This window comes from Diabrotica undecimpunctata, chromosome 8 (genome assembly GCF_040954645.1).
Source record: "Diabrotica undecimpunctata isolate CICGRU chromosome 8, icDiaUnde3, whole genome shotgun sequence".
NCBI classification, from domain to species: Eukaryota; Metazoa; Arthropoda; class Insecta; order Coleoptera; family Chrysomelidae; genus Diabrotica; species Diabrotica undecimpunctata.
The window spans coordinates 128,622,726-128,640,291 of NC_092810.1; the positions used below are offsets into that span (position 1 = coordinate 128,622,726).

At 33.9% G+C, this 17,566-nt stretch overlaps 1 protein-coding gene across 1 annotated transcript in view; it reads left to right on the forward strand.

The window, feature by feature from the left end:
* hig (locomotion-related protein hikaru genki) overlaps nucleotides 1-12,712 on the forward strand; it is a 43,732-nt gene extending 31,020 nt beyond the window's left edge. Inside the window, exons 8-10 of the mRNA XM_072541019.1 lie at nucleotides 3,598-3,816; nucleotides 4,070-4,261; nucleotides 9,468-12,712. Coding sequence (XP_072397120.1) covers nucleotides 3,598-3,816; nucleotides 4,070-4,261; nucleotides 9,468-9,682 — 626 coding nt within the window. The 3' untranslated portion in view covers nucleotides 9,683-12,712. The remainder of the gene's footprint in view (nucleotides 1-3,597; nucleotides 3,817-4,069; nucleotides 4,262-9,467) is intronic.
* The last annotated feature ends 4,854 nt before the right edge of the window (nucleotides 12,713-17,566 follow it).

Genomic DNA, 17,566 nt, shown 5'->3' on the forward strand with positions numbered 1-17,566 from the left:
TAAATGAGTCAGATAAAATTTAATTATTAGAAGAATTTTTCACCAAGTAACAAAAAAACAAAATTTGTTAAATAGTAATTAAGCTAAGAATTCTTACGCGTATATTGATACTTTTATTTTTTACATTTTGCCCTTTGTTTTTCAGCCCTTGAGGTTTTTTCTATGTGCCAGGTTGCTAACGCCTGACGCCAGGACCCCCTTTTGGAGGACCTAGTATTCAGCCGCCCACTCTAGGTCAGACGCTGTTCGTAGCCGTCCACTTTGGATCAGCCGCTACTATTGATTTTATACAATCCCTAAAATCCAGGGATGTCACTTCCGCCATCCACGCCGTACCGAAGATCTTCTTCTCCGCCGTGCCTACCGTTGTGGTCTTCACCTGTATCCCTAGGCAGGGGTCCGTGTTATACCCCACAGAACTGGGTCCAACCAGAACTTAGTCATCTATTCACTCCGGCCTACTGAAGTGATAGATGTCCACCCCCGCGGCTTGGACGCGCCAGGTTGGAGTTACCCACGTGTCTTAAAGCATCTTAAACTCGCTCCAAAGAAATAAGACAGAGAAAATTAAGATCGGTCAAATCAAAGAAAACAAATGGCAAGAATACTATATACCAACTAATATAACAACTAATAGAAAAAAGAATCGCCAAAAATAGATCCGTCCATCTGGCTTTTGTTGATCTTAAGAAGGCATATGACTCAATACCTAGAACCAAGCTATGGGAAGCAATGGAAGACATCGAAGTTCCACGAAGATTAATAAACGCGGTAAAAGCACTCTACAAGACTAACGAAGTAGCTATCAAAACGGGCAATAGAATATGCAGTCCATTTAAGGCGACAAAGGGACTACTACAGGGTTGCTCCACATCCCCCACCCTGTTCAAAATATTCCTGGAAAAATCCCTGAAACCATGGAAAAGAAAGTGCGAAAGAATGGGTATACCAGTAAGGAACGAATATCTATATACGCTAAGTTTTGCCGACGACCAAATAGTGATCGCACAAGACGAGGATGACCTCAGTTTTATGATGAGAAAACTGGAGCAGGAATATACAAAGAATGGGATGGAAATAAACCTAAAGAAAACTGAATACCTAACAACGGAGAATACAGAAATAAAACAGCTGGAAATAGGCGAAGGTAAACAAATCAAAGAAACAGACAAGTATAAGTATTTAGGTTTTAATATCAAACAAAGGAACAACGGAGGAAGATATAAAAAATAGACTAGGACAAACAAGAGACTGCATACGAAAATTGAATTCGGTACTATGGGATAAGAACATCAGCATGAAAACAAAGAAAAAAATATATAGTACCATGACAAGAAGTATCCTCACTTATGGGTGTGAAAATTGGACAATAAATAAGAAAACCAAAAACAAAATAAGAGCAACAGAGATGGAATTCCTAAGGAGAAGCTGCAGAGTAACAAGAAGAGATAGAATAAATAACATGGAGATTAAGAGGAGAATGGGAATGAACTCCGACATAATAGACTACATCGAACAGAAGAGGTTAACCTGGTACGGACATGTCAGAAGAGCAGACCAAAATCGGTGGATAAATAGAATAACAGAGTGGATCCCGATAGGAAGAAGAAAGAGAGGCAGACCCCGAAGATCTTTCAGAGATGAAGTGGACGAAGCAATGAGTAGAAGAAACCTACAGGAAGGGGACTGGCTAAACAGGAAAAATTGGAGAAAACGGTTGAGTGAAGGAATACAGTGAAAACTGTGGAAATCCTTGTATATATATATATATTGATACTTAAAGATAAATTGCAGAGAATCATCCTAAGGTTGTTGAAAAAGCTTCTGGCTTTTTTAATACGAGCTTTTATTTCGTAGTTGTCATAACAAGTATCCTTAATATTGCAGTCCAAATAGCATATTTTTCCACTGTTTCTAACGGTGTATCGCTAATTGTAATTTGGGCGTTTGTGTTGGTATTCTTACTAATGATCATTATTTTGTCTTATCAATGGCCAACAAATGGCCAGCTCATAAACAATATCTAATATTGTTTATGAGTTGGCCATTTACAGCCATCCAATCTTCTGATTCGTCCAAGGAGTCTCTTAAGATGTTTTAAGAGTATATGTTAAATAATGCCGGTGACAATATGCAACCCTGTCTAACTTCTTTTTTGACTGTGAAGATCTCGGACAGTTCATTTTCTAATCGTACTGTTGCTTTTTGTTGGAGATATAAGTTTGAGATCAGTCTTATATCCTTACCATCGAGTCCTGATATTTTTAGGATATCAATTAATTTTCCATGTGGGACTTTATCAAATGCCTTCTCGAAATCAATGAAACATGCATACACATCACAGTTGACATCCCTGGCTCTCTGTATTAGAACTTGCAAACTAAAAAGTGCTTCCCTCGTTCCGAGTCCTGCTCTGAATCCAAATTGAACTTCACCCAGATGTTCTTCTAATTTGGTGTATATGCGCGAGTGAATTATAGTAAGGAAAACTTTAATTACATGGCTCATCAAACTAATTAATCTATGTTCTTCACATTTTCTAGCGTTGGCTTTTTTAGGAAGTGGAATGAATATTGTTTATATTTTATTGTAATCCAACTATTGTTTCGTTGCATATTGTTCGTATAAGAGGACTTTCATCCTCTTTTCTCAAATAGATCTTCCTATTTCTAACCCACAGATATTTATAACCTTTTTATTTTTTAGTTTTGTAGACCATATTAAACAAACTTCTGCTATCTTCTGCTTTTATTGTTTTTGTTACAGCTGAGCATATCTGAGTCTAACTTTTTACCTTGTTGACATTTCATTATTTTGTTTTTTATTTCTTGGGTTGCAAATTTTGCAACTATAATAGGATCTCTTTTTGTGTTCTTCCTAGTACATTCTTTAATGTCTGTTACTTGAATATTACACTGTAGCAGATCGTTAGCAATAATCTCCAAAACTACAGAATCAGCACTAACCTCTTCCTTTAATTGTGTACCCATAAATTCAATATGGCATGAGATATCATTTATTTTTTCTTCAAGTATTTTGACTTTGGATTTTAGCTGCATATTTTCATTTTTTAATGCTTTTATTGCAGCCAGGAAACTTCGATTTTCAGAAATTAGTTGATCAAATTTTTCGGACATAAATTCAACAGATTCCTACAATTTTTCCATAGATCGCTGTAATGAGTCATTAATAACAGGGATTTTATCATTGTTTTCACTATTACCAAAGAATATAGACGCATATATGCGTCTATATTCTTTGCTATTAGGAATGTGCTATTGTTTGTATTCAAAGACAGAGTACCTAAGTTCAGCTTTTACAAAATAGTGCTAGTTTATCAGAGTATTTGCCTACTATGACGATATTTCATGTTTTTATGTTTTTATTTATTGTGTTTGTCTTTGTTAAATTGTTAATATTGAATAGGTATCTGTTTGCTCTAATATTTAAGTTCACAATTTATGTAACTATTCACTTAAATTTTATAATGTATGTATTTAATAATATTCCCTACTCCTTTTGACTTGTCAAAAACAACTCTATTTTGTATGTGGACCAAATAAATTCTATTCTATTCTAATAATTTGAATTTTATAGGAAAGTGGTCTGCACCTGTTCCAAAATGTGAGCCAGTTAAATGTCCACCATTGGATACACCTGAAAGTCTGGAACCGCATCTGCAAGTTGAAGAACACGACAATAATTATGGGGGTACGGCTGTATTTAGCTGTGCTTGGGGATACAAACTAGTAGGACCACCAGGAATCGAATGCGAACTTAGTGGAAATTGGTCAGGACCGTTACCGAAATGTGTTCGTAAGTATCTTCAGTCAAAACTTTCAAAATTATACAGATTCGTTGAAATTTAACTAAAAATAAGTATTAGAATAATTTTTTGCGCTGTTCTCAAATACTACAAAATTTCTCTTGTGTCATTTTATGAATAAATCTTATTCATAAATTATTATTAGATTAAATAAATTTTATGAATCAAACATAATATTTTAGCACAAAATAGCTTTTGGTGTTATCTGTTCAAACCAATATTACCTTTATTTATATGTTTTAGCTATACAATGTCCACCTCCAGTTCTACCGCTTAACGGTCATCTAATTCAGTCTGAGGCACCAGGAATGGATGGAGGTCGATATGCAGTGGGCAGCTTGGTACAATTTGCTTGCACAGGTGCTCACCATTTAGAAGGGGAAGCTAGTATTATTTGTACAGAAACTGGATTTTGGTCTCATCCTCCACCATTTTGTAAGTATATCTCGATTGATTTATTATCAGTAGTAATATCCCTAGGACATTGATAACAGACGAGATAATTTCATGACAATCGAAAGCTCGTTCCTTGGTAACAGCACGAAGCCGAAGGCTGAGTGCTGTTACCAAGCAACGAGCTTGAGAAATTTGTCATGAAATTATGAGGCATTCATCAATGTCCGAGGGATATTCGGCGGATAATTTTTCGAAAAAAAAAAATCATAACTCAACATAACGAAACATTTATTTATTAAAAGTACAGTTAGTGAAAGTACAATTATTAAAATTTAAGTTAACATTAAACGTGACATTTTGAAATTTATTTGGATGAAGTTGTCAAACTCGATCGTGTTGTCATAGGGATTGAAAATTGCACTGAATGCAATTATCAGTCTAATTATCAGATTAGTATTGTTGATGGCTTCAGTGATCCATTTCTTTGTGTATTCCCACGTTTTGTCAGGGTCTCCGGTAGTCACTAGTAGGTAAGCTTCTGCTAATATTTCTCTAAACTTTTTCGTGTGTTTTGGAATCAATTTTTTTCTTTTATTTGTGACTGTTTTACTGTGTAACAATGCGAAATTCTGCTTGTAACATTTTGTGGTCGGAACCACAGTCTGCAGCTGGTTTTATCTTCACGTTGATTATTGAGCTCCTCTATCGTTTAGTGACAAGAATATAATCTATTTGACTCTTTGTTGTGTTTACTATACTAAGATCCATATCGATGGCAAATTGAAGGAGTGGTTCACCTGGTACATTTCGCTCGCCTAAGCCATGCTTACCCATCGTTCCTTTCAAATGGTCATCTATTTTAGTTTTTCCTACTTTTGCATTCCAATCTCCTATAATCATCATTGGTTCTTTTTTGGGAGTGTTAGAGATGGTTTCATATATCAGGTGGTATGTTTCTTCTACTGTATCTTTTGCCTTTTTGTTTCTGATGTTGGCATATATACCTGTATAATATGCATTTTGGCTGGTTTATCGTTTAGAGTTATTTTGATTATTCAATAATTTATATTTATTTATTATTTATTTCCTCACTTTTACGAAGTGCGGCTTGGGCTGCACGGGTCAACCCTGGAAAACTTGAGCAACTTTGCTGGAGATTGGGTAACCAACCCCAATGAAAGGCAGGGTCAGGGCTGACGAGGAAGGGAGAAATGGTCCTCCGAAAAGGGGGTTGGTGGGCAGGGTTAGCAGCCTACCTACTGTCAAAAAAATCAATGCTCATAGAACCGAACAGAAGCCTCGGAGTTGGACGGATACACAGATGACGAACTACGCAAGAAAAAGGACAAAGAGACCAAATCATCTACGATGTAGATGTACTTCGTGTACTTGGAACATCGCATCGTGGAACAAACCTGAACAGGAAGTTGTGCAGGAATTGGAGCTCCATAAAATTGATATATTTGCCCTGAACTAAACAAAAAAGAAAGGGAAAGGAAGTGCCAATAAAAACAAATTTATATTCCTGTGCAGTGGAGTAAATAAAAGCAAATGAGCTCAGGCAGGAGTAGGCCTCTTAATGCACAATAAATATAATAACAATATTCAAGAAATAAGATACATCAACAAACACATGATGCTGGTTTGCCTTAAACTTCACCAGACGATACTTAATATTATCCCCGTATATGCACCGGATAACAACAAAAACAAGGAAGACAAAGATGCTTTTTATGGACATCTCCAAGATCTACTGGACACCACAATAGCCGGTAGTAAAACAATAATTCTCGGCGACCTAAACGCCAGAGTAGGAAACATACCTGTGGCTAGAGTTACATAAAGATTTAACGAAGAAACGCTCAACGACAACGGAGAAAGACTTCTAGAACTTTGTTTAATGAATAACCTCCGAATTATCAACACATACTTTGACCACCCAATACAACATAAGATCACCTGGTCAGATACAAGAGGGCGTAACTCTATGATTGACTACACTATAACAAACAGACAAATACACCCCAAGAATATAATAGATGTGCGCACTCTATCTTCCGCCAATGTAGGATCCGACCATGGCCTGGTACTAGGAAAAATAAATATAACAATCACCACACAAGGCAAGCGAAATACAAAAGTAGAAGAAAAGTTAAACATAGAAAGCTTAGAAGAAGAAGAGACACAAAACTTGTATAGAAACAGACTAACAGAAAAGCTAAATTGCCATAACCTAGAGACTAAAAAGAATGTAGAAGATAGATGAAACCTGGAAAATTATTAAAAAATGTATCCTACAACCAGCGGAAGAAGCTTTAGGTAAAAGAAAAGTTAACAGAAATAAACGGGAATACAAAACTCCATGATACGACGAAAGGGTGAAAGCACTAGCAAATGAAAAGAAACAAGCTTTCCTAACATACAAAGGAGTGAAGACTCCGGAGGCACGAGAAGACTACGTGAGAATCAGGAATAGAGTAAACCAAGAAATAGATAACATCAAAAAATCGACATCTATGGATCCCAGAAAAAGGTGTGGAAGATGATAAGGAGACAAAAAACAGAAATGAATGAATTTGTACGCATAGATAACATTACGGAGGAACAATGGACTGAGCATTTCACTAAATTATATGGAGAACGAGAGAAAGAGAACAGAGAAATAATCATTAACGAAACCCACAATAGAGTACTAATATCAGAAGAAGAGGTACAAGAACGAATAAAAAAATTAAAAAACAGAAAAGCACCTGGTCCTGATAAGATAAACAATGAACTGCTAAAATATGGAGGAACAACACTACGCAAATGGCTCCTAAAAGTATTCGTCGATATAATAAATACCGAAGTAGTACCAGCAGAATGGAAGGAAAGTCTCCTGCTACCGATAGTTAAAAAGGGAGACTCGAGAAATCCTGAAAATTATAGATGCATTAGTCTGATGAATAGTACATTAAAATTGTTAACGGCAGTCATAAAAGATAAAATCGAGGAAAAAGCGAACATGGCAGATGATCAACAAGGCTTTCGGAAGAACCGCAGCACAATAGACGCAATTTTTATTATCATACAAATAATAGAGAAGTCTATTGAATATGGAAAACCAGCATACATGTACTTTGTAGTTTTAAAAATGCTTTTGACAGGGTTCAGCGAAATGACATCTTAAATTTATTACAAGCTGAACAAATAGACCATCAGATAATAAGGACAATTAATGAAATTAACAAGAATTATGCTTGTTGTTATAATGCCAACAGGAGAAACAGAATGCATAGACCCAAAAGGAGGAATCCACCAAGGAGACCAGCTCAGACCATTGTTATTCAATATGGTAATGAATCAAATAATTCACGAAGTAAGAAAACGACACGAATACCACATGGGAGCGCATGAAATCACGATACTATGCTATGCCGATGATGCAGTACTAATTGCTGATAACGAAGATGACCTACAAAGGCAGCTCCACACCTTCAATATCACAGCAAACAAACTTAATATGAGAATATCAGTAGAAATGTATAGTGATCTATACTAAATGTATAGTGATCAGTAAAGAGCCGCGTAGATACAAACTAGAAATACACGGCAAAATTGTAGAACAAGTAATGAAATTCAATTACCTAGGAGTAGAGATCACTAGTGACAGGGATATAAGAACAGAGACCACAGCGCAAGCATCAAAAGCGGCAAGAGTAAGTGGTTGTCTCCGAGAAAACATATAGAGAAACAAATATCTGACCACGGAAAGCAAAATGAAAGTATAAAAGACAACAGTAAGACCAATCCTAACATATGCAGCGGGGACAAAGACCGATACAAGAAAGACGAAACAACGAATCAACAATATCGAAATGAAAGTATTAAGATCAATAGCGGGCATATCATTAAGAGACAGACAAACCAACAGAAGTATACGCGAACAATGCAAAATTCAAAATATTAACAGGTGAATAAAAACAAGAAAAAAAAACTGGAACGAACATGTAAACCGAATGGGTCCAGATACTTAGATTAGCGAACATCTGTAAAAACAACAAACCATATAGCAGAAGACCCGTTGGAAGGCCGCCAAAAAGGTGGAAAGATAATATGCAGTCAACAACGACTGAAACAGAATAAGAGGCAGACAAACAGGAGTAATCCTAGTCGCACGAAGAAGAAGAAGAATAATAATAATTTATGAAGTAGTGGGAAAGTTTAAATTCCTAGGATCGGTAATAACAAATAATGGCGGGTGTGAAGAAGAAATAAGATACGACTGATGTGCACTGATATTCCCTATTGTAACATAAGGCAACATTGATTATTTCATTTTCTACATCTAAATCAGGTGTTTCGTTATTGCCCTATATTGAAATATCCCCAAATTGCCATATTTATTTTTAGGCCCGCTGCTTTATATTCTTCTTTTAATTTCCTATTCCTAATTATCATATAAATAAGATTATCTTTACCTTCCACGATCACTATTTGGTCATCATTAAAGAAGAGTGTAAAAAGCTTTTATTCGTCCACCGTTATTCCCATGCTTCGGCATTTTCTCGTCCATTTATTTAGGGATATATCTAGATAAATCTCAAATAGGGTGGGTGGTAAACTACATCCTTGTCTTACCCTTGTCTACCCTTAGTTCTTTTAAACGAAGAGATAATTTCCGTTCTTATTTTAATTCTTGCAGAGTTTCCATTATAATATTTTTGAGTAGCCATAATAAGAACTGGATTTACTTTCAAATTCTATATATTCTATATTCAATATGCTTTTTCTTTCTCTGTACTCGTTTTTCTACAGAGATTTTCAATGTAAATAAATTATCTACCGTGGATCGCCCATCTCTGAGCCCTGTTTGTTCTTCACATTTTTTGTCTTTAATGTCTACTACGAGGTTTCTTAATATCTGGGAGTATAATCTGCCTATTGTTTGGTATTATTTCTAGTCCAATCTAATTTGCTTAATCAGTGTTTGCACCTTTTTTAAGTTTTGGAGAGATATAACACTGTCTCAATTTTTCTTGAACTTATCCGTCGTTTAAACACCTTTCAAATAATCTGCGAAGCATTTCAAAAAGTTTCTGTGACCCAAATTTTATTAGCTCTGGGTGTATTCCGCCTGAGCCTACGAATTTTTTAAATTTCATCCTTTTAGTTTTTTTATAATTTATATTAACTATTCTATTTTTAGCTCTATTATTAAATAAAAACATTTTTTATCAAATTTAATAACGTGGTTTTATTGCAGGTCGACCAAAATGTTCATACATTGGAGAACCAGAAAACGGTTTCATTGCTCCGACCAAGTTTGCTTACGATCCAGGAGATGAATTAAGCATCATTTGCAACGAAGGTTTTACAACGAATTCTGAAGAAAACCTGAAATGTATGCCAGATGGAAAGTGGTCTTCTCCACTACCAGTTTGTGCCAATGTGTCTTCTGTATCTGAAGAACTAACTTAAACATTCGTTATAGAGTGGCCAATTAATTTCTAGTACCCGTTTCGTTTTAATAAATTTGTAGTGAGTAACCAAGGATAACTAGTAATTTTAAAACCATTTGTAAAGGTACTAAAACAACCATAGTAGGTATATTTGGCTAATAGATTTTTGACTATTAACAAAGTAGAAACACAGGTCACCATCAGAAATCCAGTTAATACTATTATAAGACTATATATTCAACTAGAAGGGATGCCGAAGTAAGTCGAAATGAGAGAGAGATGTGTATTGTGAGTGTGTGTGTGTGTGTGTGTGTGTGTGCGTGTGTGTGTGTGTTCGGAAAGGTTTCGGCGGTTATTAAAATTAAATATAACAACAGCGATCATTAAATATAACAAGAGAATGTGGATCCCACCATCGTTTACTTATGGCCAACTGTTAGTTAACCATCGCAAAACCAATTACACTCAGGTACAGAATATAGAAAAGGGACATCCCCTAAATATAACCTAGAAAACTTAAAAGAAGATTCAACAAAATTTCTTTACAAATTACGACTGGCCACAAAATGACAAAATGTGGATCGAAAAAATATGTCAACGGAAGAATTATACCAGCAACTTAAAAAATGCATTTATGAGACTGCAAGTGAAGCTTTGGGGTATAAAGACAAACATGAAACAAAAAATCAAGAATGATGATCGAAGAATATGCAAACGTTAGTAAACAAGAAGAAAACTGCTTAACAGAAATGGATATCAACGAGAAAGGAGGAAGATTACAATATATATAAATAATTAAATCGAGATGTAAAAAGAGAAGTATTGAAAAGTAAAAATGATATGTGGGATCGAAGATGTGCAGAGGTGGATACGTATATGGATGGAACAAGAGTTAGGCAAGCGTGGAAGGTGATAAAGTCTCTCCGGAGGGAAGGAAAGGAAAAATCTAACTTACAGTTAATAGATCTGAAACAGTGGATACACCATTATGAGGTCTTACTGACAGAGGATAGATGTAAATACCAAGAGATCGAAATGGAAGAAATATCCGAACATACAAAAATAATTGAGATTCCAACCGGAGAGTTAAGCGATGCCCTCAAAGATCGAAAAACGGTAAAGCAGCAGGACCTGGAGACATCCCAATTAAGTTGGTAAAGTATAGACCAAAAATATTACATGAGATGTTTGTTTAACTATTTAACAAATGTCCACAAGGAATCTACGTTCCTGTATTTGGCTGTATACCATATATTAAAAATTAATTAAAATCCTTTGTAAAAGGTATATATTTAAAAACCCAAACGGGCTGTGTTAGACAAAACGTTTTCGGAATACATCATTCCATCATCGGTGTCTAGGAGTACATGAATGTAGCCACTAAATATATGGGTAAAAACCCGTTAACAAATAATTAGTTACATTTGTTCGACATTATATCTTATAAATACTTATGATGTTAAAGTTACCGTTGGATTAGGTAACATGGCGACATGTGACTCCACGTTGAAGTTGCAAGTTCTGAGACGGTGTGTCTACGAGGACTTTATGGAAGCAACTAGCAATAGCAATAGTTGCTTCCATAAAGTCCTCGTAGACACACAGTCTCAGGACTTGCAACTTCAACGTGGAGTCATATGTCGCCATGTTACCTAATCCAACGGTAACTTTAACATCATAAGTATTTATAAGATATAATGTCGAACAAATGTAACTAATTATTTGTTAACGGGTTTTTACCCATATATTTAGTGGCTACATTCATGTCCTCCTAGACACCGATGATGGAATGATGTATTCCGAAAACGTTTTGTCTAACACAGCCCGTTTGGGTTTTTAAATATATACCTTTTACAAAGGATTTTAATTAATATTTAACAAATGCTTAAAAGGACAAAATATCCCTGATGATTGGAATGTTGGATACATCAGCTCAATATTCAAAAAAGGGGATAAACGCAAATGCTCTAATTATAGGGGAATAACTGTTATCAGCTTAGTGGGGAGTCGAATAATAAAAGAAAGAATAGAATCAGAATACGAAAACATAGAAGAACAAAATGGATTTCGTACAGGAAGATCGTGCACTGATGGTATATTCGTTCTGCAGCAGGTAATCGAAAAACGGAAGGCAAGGAATCTATCTACCCACCTATTGTTTATAGATGTAGAGAAGGCATACGATACGGTACCTTTAAAAAAACTCTTTCAAACATTGACGAAAGTAGGTCTCAGTAGAGAATCTGTGGATGCTATCGCAAATATGTACAAAAACGTAAGAAGTGTCGTTAAATAAGGAAACTTTATATCTGAATCATTCCAAATAACTAAGGGGCTTAAATAAGGATGGTGTCTATCTCCGACATTATTTAAAATATATATTCAATCATCGCTAGAGCAGTGGCGGAAACAAGTATCCGGAATGGGAGTAGACATAGGCGGTGGTAAATGTCTAACAAGTTTATTTTTCGCAGATGACCAGGTAGTCGTAGCGAATGATGAGGAAGACATGGATTATATGTTTAGAAAACTAAAGAAAAAATATGAAAAATAAGGCCTCAATATGAATATGTCAAAGACAGAGTATCTTAATATAGAAGATGATGAAAAAGATCCAGAGTTAGAAATTAGAAACACAAAAACATGCAATAAATATAAATATCCCTAAAGATATTAGACAAGCCTATTATAGCTTATGGGGTAGAAGTTTGGCAGATCAAGAAAAAAGATGGATATATGGCATATCAGGAATGAAAATATTAGAAAGAGCACAAATATTGTATATTCCAGTGTAGACAGAATTGAAAGGAGACAACTAGTGTGGTATGGTCACGTGAAGCGAATGAATGAAGATAGATGACCAAAGTAAACTTTAAATTACATACCACAACAAAGAAGAAGAGGAAAAAAACCTGCAGTTGCCTGGGAAGAAAATGTACGGCACATAATGAGAGATAGAGCCATGAAAGAAGACGAATGGATGGACAGAAAACGTTGGCGGTCGAATATATATATGTATATATATATATATATATATATATATATATATATATGTATATATATATATATATATATATATATATATATATATATATATATATATATACAGTATACTCCCTCTATAACGAACACGGTTATTACGAGGTTTCGCTTATACCGAGATACATTAGATGTCCCGTGAAATTTCTATTGAACTATAACCGTCTATAGCGAGTCAAATTTGGTTATAACGAGAGAAAATAAGATCCAAAAACGTGTTTTTTACGTTTTTGGTCGGGTCGTGGCTATAAATAAATACCTTTTCAAACAGCCCCTCAATAAACTTAACTGCAGCCCGCAATAAACTTCTTTACAATGAATAAATACAACTGTTTCACATCTTTATAAAATATGATAGAATGATACTGGACCATATAAAGCAGTTAAAAATGACAGAGTTCTTAAAATTGCAGAAGCAATAGTTTATGATATCCTTGAAAATACGCTTTATACATTATGTAGTTGGAAAAAAATATAAGTACAGATTTTTTGTTTTAACGTATATCATTGATAATAAAAGTAAACAACTCTTTTATGTTTTAATATATTTCATTGACAATAAAAGTAAATAACTTTTTTTCAAAAACGCCATTCAAACAATATTTATTAGCATCTTATATTGCTCCGAATGGCTTCACTATAGGAAGTTAATGTTTTAGAAAACTACAGATTCATATGTATGCACAGTATTATTATTGTCTGATATAACGAGATCGGCTTATAACGAGGTAATTAGTCTGTCATTTCAGTTCTCGTTATAGAGGGAGTCTACTGTATATATATATATATATATATATATATATATATATATATATATATATATATATATATATATGTACATTTTATATACATACAAAGCACTTACCTTGGCTTCACTAATGTGTGTATGGGTCCGAATATAAGTTATGCACTAGTATGGTTCAGATGCTGAGGACCAGAATGAAATCAACATTACTGGCTAAAAATATAAGGAACTGGTGTAATATAAAATGCGCAGCCACCATATTTCGAAGTGCCGCAAACGGCACTCTACAAATGGTTTGAAGAGTACAGACAACCGCCAACATGCAGCTAAACCCAATGCGCAAGAACAAGAGGCACGATTAGTTACTTTACAGACTTAATACTTATTTAAAAAATGTTCCCTTGATCGTAGTTGCACCATTTTTGATTTTACAGTCTATTTTTTAATTATTTTTCCTTGATATAAATATTAATGAGTTTAACTAATGTAACATAATATTGTTAGAGTTGAAACACAAACTTTTTGAAACTATTTAGACAGAAATTTTTAGACAAAACTTTGTTATTAGTACATTTGTAATACGTAGGATAAGACTGAAAATTTGGAATTATTGTCACTATTTAGAGAAAATTACATTATCTGTGTTGACTACATTGATATACAATGTTTAAATACAATACAATTGTCTAAAGAATATACTTAAATCGTTTATCATTGATAGTAGTCGGGATTTGTACAAAATAGCATAAGTTGGTTGTAGTGAGTTGAAACTTTTGTAAAGATGTTTTCGGAATATTGATTATAAGCAGAATTTGGTTTGTGTTTCAGGTGAAAAATTTGTGGAAATTTAGGAAAACCTTTAGAACAAAAAATTTAAGTTATATACTTCTATTTGTTAACTTTTTATCATGCATGTCTCGAAAAATGTCATATCTGCCAAAAAATAAATAAAAGTAAATTTATTTGTAATGAAATTTATCTGCATGTAAAATTTTCAACGACTTCAAAGCCAAAATTTACGAAAAACGTGCAGTTTGGAAATATAAAAGATTTCAGAGTATATACAGTGTGACCCATTTAGATTGGAAACACCTCTATAAAAATTGAAGTTGTTAACCGATTTTAACCAAATTTTTTTTAATGTCATGTAATAAAAGGTCTATTGCAGGACAAAATATGAAATATTTAGTTAAATTTTCAGGGCATTCTACGATACTTTTTCTTCGTCGAAAATGGAGAATATGTATTAGCAATTTTTTATTATAAAAATTTCTACGCCACTGGATTTAGAGTGGCTTCAAATAGCTATGACAAAAATTTCATTAAGATTTATTAATTAATAACAAACTTATGACAACTTAAAAAAAAACTCACTAAGAAAAAATACTCTGTATTAACGTTAAAAAAAACACTCTGTATTAACAGAAACATGGAAACATAATTTTAGTTTAAATCCTAGTTGTCTCTACCAATCCACCATCTAATTGGATACAATTGTCGTAACGTTTATGAATATTTCTAATTACATTTCTTAGTTGTTGGGGAGTAATTTCTGCACATGCCTTTCGAATTCTTGCACGAAGTTCGTTTACGTCTCTTGCACGGATTTGGTAAACTTTTTGTTTGATAACTCCCTAGAGAAAGAAGTCTAAAATTGTGAGATCTGGAGATCTGGGTGGCCAATCTATCAACGGACTACCCCGGCCTATCCAACGGTTCGAAAAATTTTCATTTAGCCGTTGCTTCACGGTTCTGGCGTAATGAACAGAACACCCATCTAACTGGATATAAAAATTTAATCATTCATTTATTGGGAGCTCATGAATAGCATCCCACAAGTCGGTGTTTAAAAATTCTAAAAAGTTCTGTGAGTTCAAGTTTTCTTCAAAAAAGAAAGGACCAATAACTCGCTCGTTCAGTATACCACACCAGACATTGATTTTTGAGTATACTGGCTTTTACAGTTTATTACCCAATGGGGATTATATGCTGTCCAATAGCGACAATTCTGTGATGATGCTACTCCATTTGTAGTGAAAGTGGCTTCGTCGGTAAACAACAAGTTTTTTAGAAAATTTATATTGTTTAAATATTCCCCTTGGGCCCATTAATAATATTCTAAACGTTTTACTTCGTCGCCTTCTTGTAATATGTGTAAGCATTTTGGTTTGAAAGGTTTAATATTATTTACCTTAAGACATCACCGAATACTCCCTCGAGGCACATTCAAATATAAACTGGCATTCCTTAAACTGGCATTAGGGTTATTTCTGAAATGATCTAAAATGATTTGATCATTTCCTCTTCTTTTTTGTAACGGGTTATTTTTTAAAATTAGTTTTGATACTGCACCATATTCATTAAATATTCTATTTGTTTTGTTTACCGTACCGCAACTAATATTAGGACGATCCACATGTCTGTCATTAAATATTGTACAAACTTCCCTGGCACTTCTATCGTTATCTCCCAAAAGACGTATAATTTCAATTTTTTCTCTCAAACTTAATCTTGCAGCCATGACACAAAATATTATTAAAAGAATTTGAAGTAAATATTGTTGCAGATATTATGCATAAATTTATGCTAGTACTGAAATTTGTATGACACAAATAATGTCAAACAGTAATATCGTTGTCATAGCAACTGAGATTTAAGTTGTAGCATGCAAAGTTAATAATAATGTAAGTGCGTTACTTGCATTAAATTTTTATGCTATTTTAAAATTTTTTTTCCTGAAAATTTAACTAAATATTTCATATTTTGTCCCGCAATAGACATTTTATTACATGACATTAAAAATAATTTTGGTTAAAATCGGTTAACAACTTCAAATTTTATAGAGGTGTTTCCAATCTAAATGGGTCACACTGTATAATAATGATAAAACAAAAGAAGTATTACAAATAAAGAAAAAATGAGTCAAACCGCCAACAAAGAAATAAATAAGGGTAACATTGTTAAAATAATATATAATAAATTAATAATAAATGGGAAACCAAAGAAATGGAATATCTACATGAACTTGTTATGTAGAATTCGAACTCACGGGCATGCTGAGCCTTGAATGCCCCAAAAAATGTTAAATCAAGTTGCGGCATTCCGTGACTGCAGTAAGCAGCGCCGGTTTAACCAGTTTCATTATGGAATAAAAGTAAGGAAATATTTGACGAACATGAAAGATCCAATCATCATATAAATAATCTGAAAATTTATACGACTCACTTATTAAAGCAATGAAGAGTTGATGTAGAAATCTAAAAGAAAATTAGCACTGCGAAAGAATATTGGGTTAAAGAACTAGAAAAAATTACAAGGGAATTGGAATTTAGAGGTACTCATGAAAGAATTGGCGAAAAAATGGAATGGAAACTACTTAGGTTTACTGGAACTATTGTCAGAATATGATCCATTTTTAATAGATCATATTAATCAACGAGCAAATTTAGGTAAGGGCACAACGTCATATCTATCAAAAGATATATGTAAAGAATTACTAAATATTTTGTTCAATCGATAGATAGATGAAATTGTTAGGCTAATAAAGGCAAACAAATACTATTCTATAAGTGTACACTCAATACCTGGCATAACACACCATGACCAACTTACAGTGTTTTTGAGATATTGTAACAATAAAGGGAATCCCGTGGAAAAATTCGTGGGATTTTATAAAAATACTGAGAACACTCACAAGAACTTAAGGAAACAGTTATTGGGATGAATAGAGTCTTTGAAATTAGATATTAAGAAGTGTAGAAGCCAGTCTTATGACAATGCCAGTAATATGAATGGCAAGTATTCTGGTTCGCAAGCACGTATTAAAGTTTACAATGATTTAGCTCTCTTTGTGCCATGTGCTGCTCACTCTATAAATTTGGTTGTCCAAAATGCAGCAGATTGTTGTTTGAAAGCAACATCTTTTTTTATGTTGGTACAAGCTATCTAAAATTTTTTCTCCGCGTCTACATACAGATGGGAGTTATTGTTTCGTGCAATAAAGGATTCGCCTGAGTCGGGGAAGACACTGTTACCTAAAAGAGTGAATACAACCCATTGGTTTTCTCGTTTTGATGCCGTAAAAGCGTTAAAAAGCAATTACGTTTTGATTAAAATATG